This window comes from Rhamphochromis sp. 'chilingali' (assembly GCF_963969265.1).
Source record: "Rhamphochromis sp. 'chilingali' genome assembly, chromosome: 17".
In the NCBI taxonomy this organism is placed as follows: Eukaryota; Metazoa; Chordata; class Actinopteri; order Cichliformes; family Cichlidae; genus Rhamphochromis; species Rhamphochromis sp. 'chilingali'.
The window spans coordinates 28,616,519-28,637,572 of NC_137944.1; the positions used below are offsets into that span (position 1 = coordinate 28,616,519).

Consider the following 21,054-nt stretch of genomic DNA (forward strand, 5'->3'; position numbering starts at 1 on the left):
TATAAGCCCGCTCACGCAGGAGTAATAACTTTTAGAATATGAAATTAATCCCTAACCATGTGATACTGTGTGCACGAATGCTGCCAAGAGTAACAGTCCATCCTCCCCCTGCTACATGCAATCTGTGCATGATGGACACTTTATCAGGATCAGATCTCTCTCACCTGTGTTGTGAATTTTGAACCGGTGTCAACACAGACTAAAAATAGAGTGGTGTACCAATCCCAGTCAAGTATAAATTCATGGTTGTTTCAATAATTTCACCTGATTATAGGACTAATTGAGTAGCTTCATCTTAAGGTGATTAATGACCAGCTTAAATTCTCTAATCCAGCTCCATATCAAAGTTTTTCTTCCAACACTCAACTTTTCTTCTGCTTCTTTTAAAATGACAGGAACACTGCTTTATCTAGGCCATATTTGAATTATTCAGCTCACACACAGAGCTGCACACACATGCAACAGCTCAACACACAGCTTTACAGAAGGGGCTGACATCTCACGACAAACCCCGGCACCCTACTTTTCGCTCAAAGCTCAGATCATCTGAAACCACAGGTAAGGGCTGATAAAAACAGCATTTATATTTGTTATCGCCCATCTCCTCGTCTTTAAGGAGATGTGTTCTATTTATTCTAAGTGTACAATTATCTAAAACAAACAGCATCCGGTTAAAAACCAACAATAAGAAAGAGTAACAGGAAGTCTGATCTTGGCAGAGAGACTGGAGGTTATGAAAGGGGCGTGGAGCACCAGACTGGTGCCAGAGAGGCACAGCAGGAACACTGCCCACAGTGACATGCACAGTAGGCAACCACATGGGAAGAAAATTACTAGACTGATGCGACTGGATGGAACTGCTCGGTTCCCAGCATACCAAGGCCCAGAGAAGACTTGCACTGACAGTTTCCTGTAACTGGAATTTCAGGCCCACACTTATGGGTTCTGTTTTTACCTCCAACACATGTTAATCATTCATTCTGCTAATTATTCATCGTGCCTCTCAACAATTATGCTTTTATAACAGTGGAGTTGTGCACAGTGTGGGACTCATACAAACTAATTTGAGGCTCTAGAAAAAGAGATGTTTCCTCACTGATGTGTGACATGTTTGACAAGTGTAACATGACGGCACAGCTGCTCCTGCCAGCCTGTGTCCTGAGCTAGATTACCTGCAGATGTCAATGTAATTCACCTGCCTTACAAAGACATAATAATGTCTTTGTGATGATCTACATAGATCTGAATCAATCCATAAATCGCATCCATACAATAAGAAAACAAGACAAGATAATCTGGATTAATTAATCCATCTTAATCTATCAAATTTGGAGCAAAAATCAATGCATTTGCAAACCATCAGCTTGACACACATTAAAAACAACACGTAGACCCAATCTCAGATTCATGCACAAGCACAGGAATAAATATATATAAATATGAGATGTCCCATTTATATAATGATCTGATTCAACGTCTGCTCCATGATAACTGATGCAGATATGTTCAAAATGTTGTCATTAGAAAGATGGCTTGTATCGGTCACACTGTCTCCATCACTTATTGGCTAATAAGATGAAGTTTTCCAGTGGCACCAGCCAATATTTTTCTACAGTTTCACATCACATATTTTGTGCTGTTAAAACTTTCCAAGGCAGTGAGCTTCCACAATCAGTGCATCCTTTAATGTCATTATAGGCCTCAAGGATACACTTAATGCTGTTAGATGAAACTGCGCTAAATTTAAACAACTTTGTTTTGACATAATTTTGAAGGTTAACCAATCAAGAGCACCAGTGTCAAATTTCACAACTATGTTTCATATGTATGCAAACTGGGAGAACATGGCATGGAAGCTGGTTTCAAGTGCATTGAGGTGATTGTCTTCCAGGTCAAATTCAGAATCATGAACCGAGTAAACAAATGAGGTGCAGGTGCATCTTCAAGTCGTCTGGACTTCCTGTTTCTATCAACCCTGCAATTCTTTCTGAAACAAAATAAAAACACTCACAAGTAGGCTTTTACCCACATGCTGCATAACTGGAAACATGTTGTTCTCATACGCTACCATGTTGGCTGGCAGCTCTTATCATTCTCATTGCATTGTTGGACCTGTGCCATTCAACCAAAGGCCAAATGTCTCACCTCTCTGTGCCCACGCTGCCCACAGATTCCCCTGTATGCAAAGACAGCAGCCTAGCCTGAGAAGGACACAAAGCATGCAGAACAGGAGTCCTCTTTGTTTTATCGATGCAGCTGTTCTGTTACTGCACCTGTAGAAGTGCACCACTTAACCATGTTCTCCGTGTTGATCTGTCTGCAATACAGGGGGTTAACTACAACAACAAAGACATCACTGGCAGAGCTGACAAAAGTACCAATCCACATGCCCATGCCATTGCTATTTTAGAAACACAGCTTACAGAAAGACTCCATGAAACATCAATGAAAATCAAAATGGAATCAATTAAAAGTAAGACGCTGGCCAAGGCTTAACAAGTATACTCACTGAGGCATGCACTCACTCTACACACCCACCTCCCATTCAAACATGCTTTCAACATGTTATCATTTGAGTTGAAACTCCAAAAAGAAAACAGGAGGTGTTGTTACCTTTATATTTCTCCCTGACGTTTTCATAGGCTTGAACATAGTCTTGCTCCTCTGGCAGTCGCTGACCTGGGTCAAACATGGGCATGGACATGGCTTGGCTGATACTGAGTCAGGGTTAGGGCACCTTTCTCTCTTCAAACTTTCCTTTTAACTTTCCCCTGGCAGTGTAAACCCCTCTTTGAATCTGTGTGTCCTCAGTGCTGATAAAAGCCCTCCTGGCTATCTGTCCACACCTTCTTCCTCACCCACACTCAGCCACAGTATTCCCACTCTGAACTGTACATATCATTCCAGACCACCACCACTCCCCTCCTCAGCTTGAGAAATACCCACACACACTTATATCAGACCCTCCTCTTAAAGGCACAGAGACAAACACAAGCCACAAAGATAGGTACCAGCTGAGACACAGCTACACACACACAGGCACACCGTGCATGCCAACTCCACCCCTTGTAGACACGGCTACCTCGATGAAAAAACAAATGACGGAGCTGCGTGGGGTTATTTGAGTTCCTGCTGTTGGAGAAACTGGGGCAAGGCGCAGCAAGTGGGTTCTGTAATATTTACAGCTTTAAAAAGAACTCCCATCACACTTACACGGTTCTTCTCAAAGTCACGTCATATTCCCAAAACTGAATGACGGCATAAGTGTTAGGGGACCACACCTCTTCAGCACAGAACACTGGATCAGAGCAAACAACAGCTATAACTTTAAACAAAGACTTTCTAATAATCTTCAGGTACAGTATACACAACTCCTACTGAAGAACAAGAAAAGTGAAATGATACAAAATGCTGGCACAACCATCACTCTATCAAACATCACTGTATTTGATTTTATTTCAGAAACACACATGATTAACAACGCACGTCCACATTATTTGATAAACATGTAAAACTTTATTCCACTAACCCTAAATCACTTTTTTCCTATATTAACATACAGTATTTTTCGGACCATAAGGCACACCGGGTTATAAGGCGCATTAAGAGAAACAAAACAGTCTGTTGAATTCTCTCGCAGCTGCTCTATTCACGTGTTGTTGCAGTATATTAATGACTAACCTCATATTGTGGATGGATTATCTCAGTTGTTCTCTTGACTGAAGTTTGGTCCGTTTACAGCCTCCTGCTATGCGATTGCATTTGTCCCCAACCATCGCGAAACCTCATGTTAACTTTTATCAAGTGGAAAAAAGTTAGCGTTCATCCTCGAGCTTCACCGTTTATATTATGGTAACATAGCTGTGTCGCTTACTTAAGTTAAGACATGGTATTATTTTTCATCAATCTTAAATTCCCTTCATTCATTCAGTTATGAAGAAGTAAAAGTAAAACTGATATATTCAAATGAGGGCAAAACACAGCACTAGCAAGTATCCCTCTTCTTAGGCCGTAAAGTTTATTGCAGCATGAAGACAATAGTAAAGAGACCTACTGTTTTATTCAAATTAGTTACAGACTCTCATGGATGAAGCAGTGACAATAGTAAGAAATGATGCCAAGAAAAACCCTGACTGCAGTTGGACCTTCCTACAAGGAAGTGGTGCTTGGAAGAAGCACTGAGACTTTGTCTCTGAAACAAAAACTGGAAAAGTTTAGAGGAAATTTACTTTGGATCCGTCAGAGTGTTTCTTTCTAAAAAGCTGCATTTCCCCAGTGAAAACAACCCAGTGTTGAAAAGGGAAGAATTTCAGTAGTGTTTCTTTTTTTGAGATGTTTAAAGTTATCAAATTACCCTTAGTAACATGTAGCAAGTTGGTCACACATATGTCTGCTGATAGTTAAAAACACACTGATATTTATGTTTCCTTTGTCACTGCCATATTTAAATTAAATATACCCATAATTAAAAACAGGGCAGATCGAATTAAATATATGCACGATATAATATCCTGGCTGCAAATAACTTGAGGTCTATTGTGAAATATACACACTAGCCACTTTGTTAGGTACACCTGTTGAACTAGTTGTTCATGTAAATATCTAATCAGCCAATTTTATGGTAGCAACTCACTGCATTTACTCATGTAGACGTGGTTTAAGCCAACCAAGAGTCATTAAAGGGAAATAAAGGTGCATAAAGTGATTTTTTAAAATAAATTAAATGTGAACAGCATGAAAGAATGGATCCATCCTGCCATTAAACCAGTAGTTTATATATATATTAGTAGTAGTGCCGTAATGGAGTGGGGGATATTTTCTTTTCACACTATGGGCCTGTTAGAGTGTTTTCAAGATCCACACCTGAGTGCAATTACTGTGTTCACACATGCACAAATGAATCGCCTCAATTTGGAAAACAAACCCGAATTCGATTTAAACAGACTAAACACTGCACGTTGATACTAACACACTTAGTCTCAACTAAGTATCATTGAAAAGCCACAGCCTGTCTGACTGCATGGGTACACTGACATCCAACAGGATAACACGCTGTCACAGAAGTCAAATCATCTTAAACTGGCTTCTTGAATATGACAATGAGGTCATTGTAATAGCTCCACTGCACTTAAATTGCCTCAAAGTCACCAGATTGCAATCCAATAGAGCATCTTTGTGATGTGAGGGAACGTGAAACTTGGACAGGCAGCCAACAAATCTGCAGCAACAGTTTGATGGTATCGTTCCAATATGTACCACAATCTGAGTATTACTTCCAGCATTTTGTTGAATCTATGCCACACAAATGTCCATCAGTACATCTAGGAAAAAGTTGCCATAATATTAGGATAAAGTTCTGTAAATAACTGCCGTGAAGTTACAGCCCTCTGTGCTAAATATTTGTAATTTCACAGTAAAATGTAAGCACAATTGGAAATTTACCATGTCGAAAACGAAAGAAAAGAAAGAAAATACTATATAAACACAGTAAAAGAGGTGGTGCCACTGTCACTGTTTAGATGTAAGGTAATAAGGCAGATATCCTGGCAGCCTGAGCACATACAGCTGGGAGTTTGTGTTTACTCAGCTATCGGGAAAATTTGCAGAGTTTCATCAACAAGAGACTGCAAATTGCAAAATCCGTCTTGATAAATCCTTCATATTAGGAATGTGGAAAAATATTTCAGCACTCTGACTCACTGGAATCATCAGTTACCGCGTGGCACCAACCACCAGCGGTGCGTCTCGACCTGTGAGTTATGAACTGAAAGTGAGTAACAAGAACGCTAATGAGTTCCAGCAGCAACATCATTATGAACTGAGGTTTTCTTTTAAAAAAAAATATATCAACAGAGCAGCGACTGTTTGCAGTCCAACATCTGTGTTTAGTCAGACAGTTAACACTTCAGATCCAACAGAGCAGGCAATGTGATCTGAAAGCTATATTATAGTGCTGACATGACATTTAAAGACTTGTTTAAAAATAATTAAATAACTATGGTTCAGATCTAGTAAAGGTAAAGGTGGAGTAACTCAAAACACATCAGTAGAAAGTCAAAGAAGTCACTGTCACTGAAGAGCAAAGACTATCTGACAGTCTCTGAGTTCAACTCCAACGACAGCATCCATCACAGCATAGCCTGAAGATATCTCTAACAACAAACTGAGGACGTACAGTTTGCTTGCCTCCTTTATTTCCTCCATTCAGCAGAACGATGTGGTGTTTTAATACTGACGGCTTGTGGGATTTTTCAATTGTGCACTCAATCCCCATGTGTATAAAAAACCATCCCACTGTTTTCTCATCACTGGCCACCGGATGGTGTCTCTCAGAGATTTTTTTTTTTTTCCACTTTTGTCTCTCTGTCTGCTTCTCTGGCTCGAGTGTCAGGACTGTAGTGCAAGCCAGCGCTCCCACACATCACCAAACTAAAGCCTCTCTGCCCCAGTGGTGGCACTAATTTATGTTCTCTGCAAAAATAAAAGAAAACACATCTAAGGAGGGATACAACGCCACCGCTCACTATTCATTGACTGTTTTTGTGTGTATTTACTGATTTGTGTTTGTGAGACTTTGCCTGGTTACTTACTTACCAGTTGGTAGCATGAATGTTAATTAGAGGTTGAAAATGTAGTGGCCCCTGGGATAATGAGCTCCCTGGTAACACATTACTATTAAAATGTCGCTGTGACAAACAGCGAGCCTCTTTAGCATCTCTTTGGGCTCCACAGCCGCAAAAATCCATGACAAAATTACCTTTCAGCTTATGCTGCCCTTATGACAAGACAGATTTTAGTAAGCACCCGAACAGTAAATAATGTGAGCTGGGATCAGCTCCAGCCCTCAAGTGACCCTCTAAAAGCATTAGCAGGGTTACTGCTAATGGAGAGATAGATGGAAAAGAAGCAGTGGGGAAAAAGAATTGACAGTGAAGGTAGAGCACAATAAGAGTCCCAAACTCTGAAAGTGGAGAAAGTTAAGCAAAGTAAGGCTTGCATCAATCAAATAAAGTGAAGAAAAAAGATCACTAGTCAAAAAAAACTCAAAGTCGGTCTCTTTAGTTATGAATAAATTTAATAAATATTAACACAAACAGCATTCCTTTACTTGTTTAGTCATTTATCCCTTGTTATTTCCTTGTTTCCCCAGGCTCAGTATTGGCTTTATCTGTCAGTTTAATAAATTACTGCTGAGCACATGCGCTGAAAAGAATGACCAGGAAGTAGTCAAATGTCAGATTTGAGAGCAGCAATACAATCTAAGGAGGATGAGACAGATGCAGGCATGATGTACTGCATTTTATCTTTGGTTACTGTCCTCTAGTGACCACCATAGTACACTGCACACACCACCATTCTGGTTTATTATGATGAGTCTGATATCTGACATCAGCATTGTATACCTGTAGCTGGATACACTGGAAACACTGGCATTTCCTATTTTGAAAAGACAGATGTATGAAAGAGGAAACCTTGGTCAGGGTCCCAGAAATATCTTTAGAAACAGTAACGCTGCTGAAAGTGAAGACAGAAAAGGATCTGCAGTTCAATATCCTGACAGACACTGGAAAAAAATACCACACTGAAAGAACTGCTAAATAATTTATCTCCTGCATAGCAGACTCTAAACTCAATGTTTCATAAAAATCAAGAAGAAACTATTGTGTGACATTTCAAGACTTATGTGATACACTTCTCGGGGCTAACTGAATATCAGATGTCTGTGCAACAGATAACATCCTTTTCTTTACTTGCACCTTAACGTCAATATTAAGTTAACAGGATTTTAAGTTTGTCACGGACAGACCAAGAACAAAGCTACCCATGTTTTTGTCGGTTCTCACAGCTGTGGCCAAAGTAACACTCCAACAAATGCACATTAAAGAGTCTAAGTTTTTTTTTTAAGGTAACTAAAAATTATTAATATACCATCTTTCAAGATAAAAAAAACAAAGTGCCTCACACCCAACGTGATAGACAAACATTTACCCTAAGGCAAGTTTAAAGGGAAGGCTTTTAGGCGTTGATACACGTGGCTTACATCAGTGGGACCTTAGGGACCCACTGATGTAAGCCACGTCGTATCCATGCAGTCCTCTAAACGTTACAACCAGACTCTTAAAGTGGACCCTCGAGTTAAAGTGGAGTCAGTGCAACAGAATTACATTTTCAACCATGAAAAAATTCAAGAACCATTCGTCTTGTGTTAGTACTTACTGGTACCAATCATGTGTTAGTATAATTAATAGAGAAAATGTCTAAATAATGTTTAAATATACATTTAAAAGATACTTATTTAAGATCCTAAACATCACAGTTCAAAAAGGAATTCAGGAAAAAATTCACAAAATGGGCACAAAAACATTATTTCCCACATTGGAACCAACATGGGAAAAAACTGCAAATGAGAATCCCAGAATTCCAAAACTTTCAAGTTATAAAAAGGATTTTAAATCAACTAGAGCTTCTACAGCTACTAATTACATCTACTTTTGTGTGTTTGTTTCATCATTCATCACCATAGCAGCCACTAGTCCCAAAGCCAAAACTTACATAATTTAAATGTCTTTTTTTAGACAAAAGTCAAAAAAACCAAAGATTTGAGGTTACTTATCATTAACCATAAATGCTCACAAAAATAAAAAGTTCAACAACTTGACTGTTTTTTCCAGTGTAAATGCCAACTTTTACCACTGATATTACTCGATGGTTAATGAGTAGCTAGCAGTCGTTATCGCTTAATGTTTGGAGGATGGTACTGAGACCTGCTATGAAGTATGGTTTAAAGGCAGTGGCACAACCAACAAGACAGAAGGCAGAGCTGAAGATGCTAAGATTCATTGGGAGTGATCAGGACTGACACGATTACAAATGAGTACATCAGAGGTGCAGAAGAAGCAGCAGCTATGATTTAACACTTGGTGACCCTTCTGTGTTTTGTGGGCCTGGCTGCATTGATATTCTAGTAATCTGTGATAACGAATTTTGAAGCCATTGATAATAATAACTGAAATATCACTGTCTGTTGTGAGCCATTATATGATAACATACAACATCCTGAACCAGAGTCATAAAAGAAAGTCTGGTGAACTTAGTTTGCTTTATTTTCAACAGAGCTTAATTATGTTGTCTCATCACCATCACTCTAAGTGATGTCATTAAACTAAAGTGTTATCCGATTAGGTATATCAGTAAGCTACAAAATGTTGATACAGTCTTACTGACACCATATTCAGCATTATCCGACACAGTCTGCCCCTCAGACTGTCTGCAGCTTGATAGCAAATGGTCACGCCTCCATTCACTGTGAGATAAAGCAATCATCTCACAAGGCTAATGACTCGGACTGAGTCAGGGCCATTATGGCAGCGATCCAGTGGGACAATACTCATACAGTCACACTTATCTAATGCACTTCATCTGATTCTGGTATCTGCCTCACAATGACAAACATTTTAGTCAATTTTCTGTTTAGAAATAAATTTACTTGATTGTCCTTAAACTGCAGCACACCAACAAGCTCTGCAGAAGTGCGTGGACATACAAATGTACTGCTGTTGTTATGTGTGCAGAGACAATAACACCCAGTCACACTGCAGTACCCCACCCCATCAAATCAATATTAGAGACAACTAGGGAGGGGGGAAGATGAGGTTGGGTTTCTGTCCGTGGTCCAAAGAGACTATCTGAACTAAACACCGACCACTGAACATGCTGAGGCAGCAAGTTGCTTCATCAGATCCCTGCCTCAGTGCACAGGTGAGAGTTAACAGAGGTGGAGAACCTGGAGAATCTCTAGAGGATAAAGAATCCCCGGGATATATGAATGAGCATAGTGAGAGATGCTGCTACTTTCCTTTTATTGTACAGTGAACCTCTGTCAAATGTAAAACCTCTGACAGAGTGTACAGTATGTATGAATGTTGGGAGAGTCCATAAGGATTTTTGTTTCTACTTTGTTTCTTTAAGTACTTAAAAAAGAAAAAAGATGCAGCAAGATTTGTAAGACAATCCACCTTTCTAAAGCTACGTGTTTGTAGCTACACCAGTCGGTACAGCTCAACAAAGGGGCCAAAAAAGATGGCAGCTACTGGCATTTTACAGGTGCGATGGTAGATCATCCAATCAACTGCCAAGTAAGAGCAAGGTCGGTACGAGTAATCACTGCCTGCTTGCTTTTTTAAGCTCCTCAGACTGATTCATGTTTTTGACAAAAACAAGTTCAGTGACTGGTGGACACAGGTTCAGTGATCTGATTGGTTGAACCCCAACCCTAAACAGTCTTGAACTGCAATTTGTAACAGTGGTCCTTTTTGCAGAACGCCACATGTATGAACCCATTCCCTAGGTACTTCAGGTTCTGGTTAGAGTGGCTCTCAAGGTTTCACAGCTACTGCTATGAGGGGACAAGACACTTTTATGGAATAACACCTACCTGGAAAGTAAACCATCTGAACAGGACGGGCCAGGATTGGCTGATTAGAAGCAAGTGGACTTTTACAATAAAATTGAGGAGGCATTCACTGACGGTGAATGCTATAACTTTCTAGCGGTTATGGCACAATATGTGCAGCAGATGATAATTACTGAGTGAATCTAAGTAGTGAGCTTCACTGTAATCCAAGGACTATGAAAACTAAACAAAGTACATGGAGAACATATTATTTTTGTGGGACAGAAGCCATAAATCACAGGCTTTCAGTTAGCAGTTCTTACAAGGAAAATCATTCAAATTGACTGTGCACAAGTCCTAACCCAGACACACATCCAGGTAATACCTGAAAAACATATAAATCATACTTTTAACCATGGTCTAATCAACAGCATTAAAAATGTTTAGGCATAAACCAACAAAAGAAACTTGAACTTCTGGGATGTAGATTTCCTTATGCAATGCTATACCCTGGCGTTAGAAACTCTACAGCAGCAGTTAGAAAAATAGTGTAGAGAACTTTACCAGCTCGTCTACAGATATAAACCACTGAGGGTCTTCTACCTGCCCATGAACATCTTACCTGCAATGCGGATGACGGCCCTCTCTGCTGGGTCCAGAACATCTCCAGAGGCTGACTTGGAGCGCTTGATCCGCTGGTGTTTGGGCAGGTTCCAGGGCAGGGTGTCTCCGGGAGACGGCGAACAGCTGACTAAACTCAGATCGCTGGAGTTCTCCTCCGATGCAGCCCTGACCAGAGGCCTCCTCTTGGGCTTCTCCTCCATAGTCTGAAAGGACACGGTGACCAGAAAAATATAAAAACGGAAACTCAAAACAAAAACTAAGACAGTTCTGTTTCTTATTATATATACTTTTTTGTTTGTTCTCGTATTTTAGTAGTCACAGATGACAGGCTACCTTCACTGAAAGTCTGAATTACTCCTAGCTAAAGCCCAACCGTGCTAATTAATACTGTCAGGCTGCTTTTGTGGGCCTGCCATCTACTAGCATGATTTTCTGTGACACCATATCTCCTGGTGGCCGGATAAATAACACCTTAAAGTCCAGTCGTGGTAAATATCTTTTGGTGAATTTCTTCCAAGCGAGAAAGACTGAACACCTGGCCAGTTATATTGAAACGCTAATATTTCACTGGGCCCCAAGTAGCTAAAATCTGCCTTAAAGGGACAGGCTCGTTTCAACATGGTTAAAATCCAAAACCTATAAATGTCTGTTTTCCCCCCAATTATCTATATATCAAAATCTCATATTTACGCATAGACTTAATGCCCAAGGTGGCGGCAATCAACTTTCAATAAAAAACAAATGAATAAATAAATACATGAAATCACAGTACAATTGTGGTATTGAATTAATGCCCTACTTTGGAGAGTCTATTTTTAGACCATGCGTGTAGTAGCCCAGTGCACAGACTGCTGTGTGAAAGAGGAGGAGTTTTTACAGGGCAGGTGCTGCTGATGCACTATGCAACGTTACCGTGCTACCAGCTTCATTTCAGCTGAGTCACCATCCAGGATGCAGGAGGCTCTCCACAGGGGCGCTGGCTACACCACCACCGCTCTCTGATTGGATGAGAGCAGACAGGACCAAACCCCCAGGAGTAACATCTCCAGGGCTTCAGACACAGCTCATATTCAGGGTATAATTTACCTAAAGGCTATTTCTGGCTACTTACTGTTTCCTGATATAATTGCAGTTCTGTAACACTATAGCACTGATTATTTTATTTTTTGTGCAATTAAACCGTTACATAATTAAAGCGGTTTGTTTCAGAGCATATTTACAGCACACTGCCAGGTTTCTCAAAACACAGCCTACAGACCAACAGCAGCTCCAGGCTTATTTTTTCTGTGTCCTGCAGACACAACGGGAAAAGACAGCATTCCTGAACATTTATTTCAACCACTTCATGTTATATTATGATATAACAACTCAAAATAAGACAAAGGGGGAATTTCTCTTTAATTCAACTCTTCTGTTCCACACATTAGAAAAATAAACATGCAAATCAACGCCAAAAAAGGGGTGGCAGTGCTAGGTGGGAAACCTGCAGAACACAAAAGAAAAAAATTAATTACTCACGCACTGTGGGGCAGTTTGTCTGCTTTTTGCACCACAAATAATGTGGTTAAAACTTGTTATTTTTCAGGAAATAGGGCAAGCATAACCTGTTCTAGACAATCTACCACACTAAACATTGTTATCATGTTAAGAAGGTTTAAAAATCTATTAAACTACTATAAATAATATAATTACCAAGATAAACACTACTCATAAATCACACACGACAAACACTGAAAATATTTATGAGCGCATTTTTCATGTGCAATCCTCAATCATGTCTTGGCTTCTTAAACTGGCACATTTTAAGATAAACAAAAACCTACTTCAGGATCAAATGAAGTGAAACTGAACATCTGCACGTGGCAGCTGTTACTATATGGAGGCACATCAGTACTCAACCACTTGTGTGGTTTCTTATTTAGGAAAACTTTTAACAGATTAAGATTATTTTATCATGCCATACCTCAATGTGCCTCTGAAAGTAGAGCAGTAATGCATTATGCTTCCCTGTGGCGTTTCATTGACTGGTCTAAATGGAACATTGGAACATTGATCGCTCTAAATGGAAATTTTGCCAATATTTGACCAGTACCAGTCAACTAATAATGGTCTTTGGGTTCAGCTTGGGATCTAGGAACTAGGGTCTTTCATGGACAACAATGGGCATTATATAACTACATCAAGAAGACTGCAGACTGGGCTGTTTCAAAGGTTACAGGAAGTCACGTTAAAAATTCATAGCTTCTAAAACAGTGCCCACGCATAGCAAAGAGGGAGACCTCAGCACTGGCAAGAGGCATCAAAAGATAGCTTTCTGAAGAGTCCTTTCGTCAGCCAGGCACCAAAGTTTAAGCCTCTTTATGTCATCTGTGATCATCTCTCTGAATTAATTATTACTCTACTACAAATGATCTATCAGTGCAGATCAGATGTAGAGCATATAACCATCATCTACAGCTCTTATTACTTCTGTACTTATGTCTCCAACCTATTCCTATTCACAGTGCATATGCTTTCTTGTATGGCCTTGCTCCAAGCAGCTGAAAGCATCATGGTGATCCGTAGTTACCAGGCAACTCTGCAGAGCATTAGAGAGCATGCTCCATCCAGGTCTTGGAAATCAAAGAAAATGAAGTAGTGTGTACACAGGAATGCCCAGACTCTGACAGTAGCTCAGTCGAGCTGACAAACTCCCCTCTTCGCTCTTTCCCAAACTGTAAACAACCGATGGACTTCAGCGGGACTGGATCTGTTGATAATCACTTTTCAGACAAAGCTGTCAAGTCTGGATCCTTCCCAGAAAACTTGAACACAACAAGGATCGTAGATGTTCAAGCTCGTTCTGCTCTGCACCGCCACACCTGTAATGAGGCTGAGCCGCAGAGAGGACACGGAGGGGTGGGTGCACCTGCCGTTTAACAGGTTAGAGTGAAGGTTATGACGTGAACAGCCTCGCTTATACTACCATGATAGGTCGGGTTTTATTTTATGACCTCTAGGCTTTGAAATGCACTAAATCGTGTGATCATCGGTGTCGACGATGCGGCAAAACATGAAAAATGAATAATCTGTATTCCTCGTTTACTCACGCACAAAATATCCAGGATGGCTGTTGGTTTGGTCCCAGGTACACAACCGCAAAACACGGCTCTGCAGTCGTTACGTCGGCGGATACGTTCAGATTAACCTGCTCAAACTTCGAAAGCCATCATCATCCTCATCCGCAGCGAGAGTCGCGCCTGCGTCCTGCAGTTTCCTGGTTGTGGGATGCTCAGACGCTCAGACCTGGACTGATCAGGGCTGCAGGACGAGCCGAGAGGAGGAACCAGCTCCATCAGCCTGCAGGCAGCATGCCTCGAGCTCTGCTCGCGCGACGACACCGGCGAAGTTGTCACTGAACAACAGGCACGTTTGAGATAAGGAGGCAGATCTGATTGCGCATGTGAAAACTGAGCTCAGGTTTATAGCGGGGAGGCTGTCGGTTCGCTACGCGTTACACCCTCCACGCTGACTTTTAGTTGTGGTAATGCGGGCAAGCTCATGTGGAGCCTATGAAGGAAATATGTGACTCAAACTGTGGTTCTGAGCGGGTTCGGGTTGGGTGAAGCAATATGAGTAAAAAAAATGATGTGTGTCTCCGTTTCAGTCTGAGAGTTCTGCACTTTCCCCCAAACTTCACAGGAAATCCTTTATAATGGTGTTATTACTCAGGACGCAACGCCAGTGCTGAGCTCAGCACTTGTATGTCACGTGGAAACAGCTGTAGTGTGCTTTCATTTTAAACACCAGAGTGTGTAGCTTACCAAACTACTGTTAAGACAAAGTTTTAAAAACTGAAAGAGATTTTAATAATATTTTACAGTTAAATCAGGTTAAATGTCCGCTTGCTCCTTCGTGCACTTGCAGGTTTTCTCCAGGTATTCCTGATGCCCCACCTGGCGCCCTATCATAGCTGGGATAGGCTCCAGCCTCCCCGCTACAATGTTGGATAAGATGTTAAGAAAGTGGATGAATTAGTAAGGGTATTCCAGCTGGCATCTGACAAGAGCCCTCAACAGTGAGGCAACAAAATGTCTCCATGACACCGGAGGACTCCCGAAACAGGCCATGAAATGTTGTAGCAGTTCCTGGAAAGATGGTGTAATTGGACCCAGTGTTTAGTCTACATGTCTAAAAACTAAAAGGCCAAACAAGAACACTCTCACAATGAATAATTTTTAATTGTTGGTAATTGATTTAGCACTTAGTAACAGTCCAAGATATTTAAAATTGTTTTATTTAATGACCTCTGCCTGCACTTTGCACTTTGATTAAAATCCCATTAATGTGTAAAATTGCTTAATTTCATTTCCCTTTGCTTTGTTTACTCTGTCATGTTTTTCAGGTTTCTTTTTTGCTCCAAATGAGACCAACTTGTACTGACTCACATTAAAAACTGCCCTGCTGAGCTATTACATAATCACAACAGTGACTGATGAATGGCAGATTGCTTGTTTGTGTGGCACTACTACATTATTAGTCTCCCACTAGTAGAATGAATTACCGAGGACTCAGACCGGAGGGGTGGGAGTGACGTGCTGGCTCCGTCCCACACAGAGCCCCTTCTTGTATTCACAAATCATGCATGTCACCAGTCCGGAATACCAGCGTCTGAGCCAACTTTGTACCCATTGTGCTGAAGATTTAATCTGATCAACTGAGTGCTTCACAGAGCCGGAGAGCTCTGAGTGAGAGATGCTCCAGGTCATGTTGGAATTACTTTGGTGAATCATTTTTTGCACGTACAGCATGTCAGAACCCAATCAGTGGGGAAATAAGTCATAGAACTCCTGCAGTTATTGCAGGTTTTGGAAAACCAGGTAAACACAGAAGTAATCTAAAAGAGAGCAAACCTCGAATTTTAAGCCCTTAAAACATAAAATAAATTTTATAACACTTGATAAAAAGTAAAAGTCTTGCATTCAGGACCATTTTGTGCAAAACTAGTACCATCGAAACATCCTTTAGTACCTAAAGTAAAAGTACTTATTATGTATGATTTTATAGGAATAGATTTGATTTGATTTAATTTTACAACTGTTTAACTACTCTGGGCATCTTAATCCTCAAGAATCATAATTTATTAGTATATTAACAAAAAAAATTATGGATACAGTTTGTATCTAAAGCTTTAAAAAGTAATGGACACTATGTCTCCAGTCAGCCACATGTCCCATAAGCACCGAGATGAGTTCACAGCAAATCCAGATGAAAATTTTTCAGAGATAAATTAGCCTTAGCTAAGACAGAAAAGTGGAGCATTTTCATTCTTTTTAGGATCCTGAAGTGTGCCATTAAACCAAAGAAAGTAGAGAAAGTGGTTCTGAAAAGGCAGGAAACCTGTCCTATGACTCCTCACCTTCTGCATTGCCACTGTAGTCACAGTTTCCACCCCAGATTTAGGAGTTCGCTTCTTCCTCTTCCTCACTGCAGGGCATGGTGGCTCCTGTCCAATGGCTACAGACTCCTTTGCCACAACATCCTCTGGCTGGACAGAAGCAGATTTCTCTGCCTTTTCTTTTGCCTTTTTCTTCTTCTAAAATGAGACATGTAAAATAAGATCATGTTTAATTGTTTATCATTGTTTAGCTGAGATAAAAAAAGAGTATTTAATCAAGTATTAACACAACATCTAACATATTCAAGATAGAGTTTGTGTGCTGCTTCAGATATATCCACCATCCAACATGGAACAAAGTTCAGGTTTTACTTCCAATTAAAGGACTCATTTTTAAAGTTCACTCTCCAATTACAGATGGAAAACAGATGGTCTCGATAACTGGCACGCACTGATGACTGGGCCAGACAAAGACTTTATTTTAGACACTCATTAAGATTAGCGCTGTCAGGTAAACAAACAAGGTTTTCTTTTTCCTGCTGCTGGAATTCCCTGGCGTGAAATAAAGCCACAACATCATAATTTGTTTAACCTGAGTGGAAGAACATCCATTAGTGAATAGACATACTTTTGGAGTTGACAGGATTAATTCTGAATATCCTTCATCACGTTGCTGTATAGTCTTCTTTAGAGATGAATCTTATCTCATCTTACAGCACTCAAAGGTTTTGCAATATTTTAGGAAGGGAAATTGTGCAGATTTAACCGCAGAAATTATGTTTAACATTTGCATCGTCTAAAACAAACAAGACTTTGTTCACTATTAGAAGATCATCTGTAACCATAATGAAACTATTTAAATGTTGGAAATTGAAATGTAAAGCCACTCAGCTCTGCTGTAACCTCTGCACCACCAGCAGATGCAGGTCATGAGTGGGAGTTTTAATGGCCCTCATTCTCATGGCCTCCTAATGTGTTTTGAAGAATGCAACTGTATTGCATAAATCTTGGTTGGATCCCTCTCCACACGTGTCCACTAGTGTATCTGGTTATTATGCTTTCGCAAACAGAGACCAGCAGATAACTGACAGTAACTCCACCACAGTGCCGGGATATGTGCAGCTCTGCTTTACATAGAGAGACCTCACATGTCTCTTTGTCCATCCACTTGCTACTGCAGAAGAATATGGACCGTTGGTGGCTTGTCAGTGCCATTCAGACAAAGGACTTCACTCATGGAGCCATTTCAGAGAGGCCCTCCAGATTATCACTCACAATGACTACACAGTGCTTCTCTACTGTGTGACAACACTCATTCTGTCTGTGCCAAAACACACTGACGGAGGCCAGCAGATCTCTCAGCAGATCACAAGGCCACTTGCAGTCTACTTAGTAATGGCATCGCAGTGTGACAAGCTTCAGCTGCCAAGAGGTTAGAGTACAAAACATAGAGAGGAAGGACTGCAGAATACATTTATTGGATTTATAACATGTGAACAGCACCAATGTTGCATATTAGCTGCAGCTTCAGTGGCGTATGCAACGCTTTTAAGTAATCACTGAGTTAGGACAGTGACTTTTTTGTGTTGTAGAAAGTGCCAGCTCTGCTTGTAATTAAAGACATTCTCTTACTCACACTGCAAACATTAAGTGTATCAATTTCCCTTATTACTCAGACAGAACACCAAATGCTAAAAACGTATTCACTGTTGGATGAATCACTGATGAATCATATGTTTTTGACATTAAGCTACAAAAGCTTTTTAACCCTAAATGCAGTGAGGCTCTGAGTTGGTCCACCACATTGGTTGAGGCTGAAATCACACAGCTATGACATGCAGCAGAACTGAGGTCCAGGTCATGTTTCCCAGAGGATGCACGTGTGGTTTTGAGTAGAACAATTCAACAACTGATCATTATGAAATCTGACTCAGACATTAATTTTTTTTTCTACTCAAGATGAAGTTCGAGACCGTTCAGCTTCAAATGTAACCTGCATTTAGAGTTAATTAGTACAAGTAACATTCTAAATGAAGTTAGTAAACATGCAAAAGCTTGATGCACTGCTGTGATTACAGCATACACAATCTCACAATGGCTACATGTCTTTACGAGTATTTCATCAGATTTAAAGGACACATATTAGAACCATAATCTTCAGGGAGTTGACTCACTTAAGTGCTACTTTTAACATCAGCAGATTTGCCAGTGTATTTCAGAACAAACAGAGGTGTAATTAAAAAGCATTAAAATGCATCCTTTTTATTTAAGTGAGTGTTTTGCACACTTGTTCTCTGGAGCAGAAATATAGTTAATTTGACCAATTACACTTGTTTATCCTGCTACTATGTGTCAAAAGGGCTGCTGTGAAAGAAAAATAAGTATCAAAGCTTTTTAATTATTCATTCTGTAAATAAGACTACTGAAAATGAGTGATGGAGCTGAGTTATATTGACATTAACCATCCCAGAAGTCAGACACATCGGGCCCCAATCTGAGCTATTTTTGGCATTTACAGCTTAGTCACTGCCCATGGAAATGTTATGTGGGACAGACATGATCCAAATGCACCTAACATTTGGCCCATATAAGGTGGACGTGTGGCAGAGTTACAGCAGTCAGACCCAACCTGAATCAACGCTGCGAGTCAAGGCCAAATGCGATCCATGGAAACTGTAGATGTGGGCCTCGTTTGGGTCTTATTGGGCGTTGTTATCTTTAGGTTTAATCGACCGTGTGAAATATTTTGACGACATCTTTATGTTAAAAAAATACATGAGAAAATCTTATGGCAGATTTATGGCACATTAGACATAAAACACTAAAGCTGGAAGTTTTCCCAGACAATTTCCATAATGCTGCAAATTATATTTGACGTATACCTGTCATGGATCGGTACACTGATGAACTTGTCAAGCTTGCTGGTCTTGTCAGTTTTTCTCATCAGCAAGGGAGTTTTGATAAAGTACAAGTGAACGAGGACCCCTGAAGTCTAAGGGAGGCATTACAGGCGGACACATTTGTGAATAGATAATGAAAGCAGGGTGTTCTGAGAAAACCGCTGTGATTGAAGAGCCCTGGAGCTACTGAGAAAAATAAAGAACAACGCACAGTCACTCTTACGAGAGCTTTTCTCACCTGAGTCGGAGCTTTAGATTTGGAGGGCTTTGCCATTGCTGTTTGGAGAAAGAATACACATCTGTCACATGCACAGCTGATAAGCAAAGTTTACTATGATGTTTCAGTTCAGATGGAGCTAGTTTAAAGAATCTGAATATGAGACGATAAAAATAACCTGTGACTTCTCATGGTGGTCACAAGGTGCTTGCAGTGACATGCATGTTACCATGACTCCGCAAATCACCTCAGCTGCGTGTTGACCCTTGTCATCACATATTGTCAAATTTATAACATATCATTAAGCTCACATTACAGACTGTACAACATTAAAATGTAGTTTTACGTGCTCGGTAAAATGGAAAATTACATCTGTGGTGGATAAATTCCTCTCTTTTTAAAAAAAAAAATTGTACTTTTGACTATGAAAGACCCATTGTATCCCTCACATGGGTAACAGCACATAAAAGTGGTAATAAGAACTGCTCCAACCACAAAAAAAGAGACAGAGCCAACACGAGCTGGCAGTTTCTGGAAAATGTGGATCCTCCCGTCTTGGAAAGGAAACACTGACAATTTACAATTACCGGACTTTGAGGGGGAAAAATGCGTTTCCACTGAGAGAGTAGTAAAAGCGAGCCTGACTTGAACTTGAAGAGTCACAGTAAGCAGCCATGTCAGTTGTAAACCTATCACAGGCCTCCACACACCCACAGAGGGTGAAGGGGTGGGGATCAAGGGCCCACCTACCTGCCAGGTACCTCTCCAGAGAGGGCGATGAGCTATGGTTCCAGCTGTAGCAGCAGAAGGACAAGAACCAGACGAGGAGGGTAGCCAGTACCAGACCTAGGACCCAGAGGAGCCGGGCCACAGCTGGGTTACTGGCAGCCCAGGTTGTCGAGATATCCATGCTGAAGGCTGCTGATCACACTGATTGCCACCAGAAGAGCCTAACTATCTATGCAGTCTAAATCCAGCAGTGTGACAGCAGCAGAGCTCATGGGTGTGCTGCAATTGGCCAGTTTGTGTCCTCTCGGGGCAGCCACTGTGCCTACAGCAGCAGCAGCAAACACAGATGGATACCAGCTGTTCCACAAGGAGCCGGCTCAGACCTCAGCCCACGTCAGCTCTGTGTGTGTGTTAGCTTGTGTCTGTTGTGTTTTACTGAGTCCTGGAAAAGTGTGAGAGTGTGTGTGGGTAAGAAAAACAGTTTGGAGGAGTGGCTAAGAGCTGCCGCAGCAGCTAGCTTCACTGTGAGCCACTCCCTTAGAAGGGATCCTCACACAAAGTGACTGAAACAGAGGGTCAACTGAGAAATGCACTCGAGGTGGTTTCACATTTTTCCTTGAATACCTGCCAGCTGAAACTTGTGTAATTACAGGGTAGAGTCACATTCTGACACTAGACGGTGTTATAAAGGTGATCTTGTGCTGCAGCCGCACTTCCATTTCTTCACACAACATCTAACCTGCACAGTAAGATCCAGATTATCTCTCACCGATAGTAACAAAGCAAAAAGACACAACACACGTTAATTAAATAG

At 40.8% G+C, this 21,054-nt stretch overlaps 2 protein-coding genes across 2 annotated transcripts in view; both read right to left on the reverse strand.

Annotated features, from left to right (window-relative positions):
- pleca (plectin a) overlaps positions 1-11,220 on the reverse strand; it is a 96,764-nt gene extending 85,544 nt beyond the window's left edge. The window contains exon 1 of the mRNA XM_080863849.1: positions 11,016-11,220. Within this exon, the coding sequence (XP_080719975.1) occupies positions 11,016-11,217 (202 nt within the window). The 5' untranslated portion in view covers positions 11,218-11,220. The remainder of the gene's footprint in view (positions 1-11,015) is intronic.
- Positions 11,221-12,401: 1,181 nt separating this feature from the next.
- Positions 12,402-20,659, reverse strand: LOC308385102 (uncharacterized protein). The gene is made up of 4 exons (XM_080863863.1): positions 20,262-20,659; positions 19,533-19,570; positions 16,416-16,592; positions 12,402-12,500 (listed from the first exon to the last, which is right to left on the reverse strand). Exons 1-4 carry the CDS (start codon positions 20,419-20,421, stop codon positions 12,462-12,464), a joined length of 414 nt encoding a protein of 137 aa, XP_080719989.1. The 5' UTR covers positions 20,422-20,659; the 3' UTR covers positions 12,402-12,461.
- Between the last annotated feature and the right edge of the window lie 395 nt (positions 20,660-21,054).

Coding starts and splice junctions, on each gene's coding strand:
- LOC308385102 (XM_080863863.1), bottom strand. CDS start 20,421: ATGGATATCTCGACAACCTGGGCTGCCAGTAACCCAGCTGTGGCCCGG. Junction 19,571..20,261: donor TCTGGAGAGGTACCTGGCAG/GTAGGTGGGCCC, acceptor TTCTCCAAACAG/CAATGGCAAAGCCCTCCAAA. Junction 12,501..16,415: donor CTACAGTGGCAATGCAGAAG/GTGAGGAGTCAT, acceptor TGTGTTCTGCAG/GTTTCCCACCTAGCACTGCC.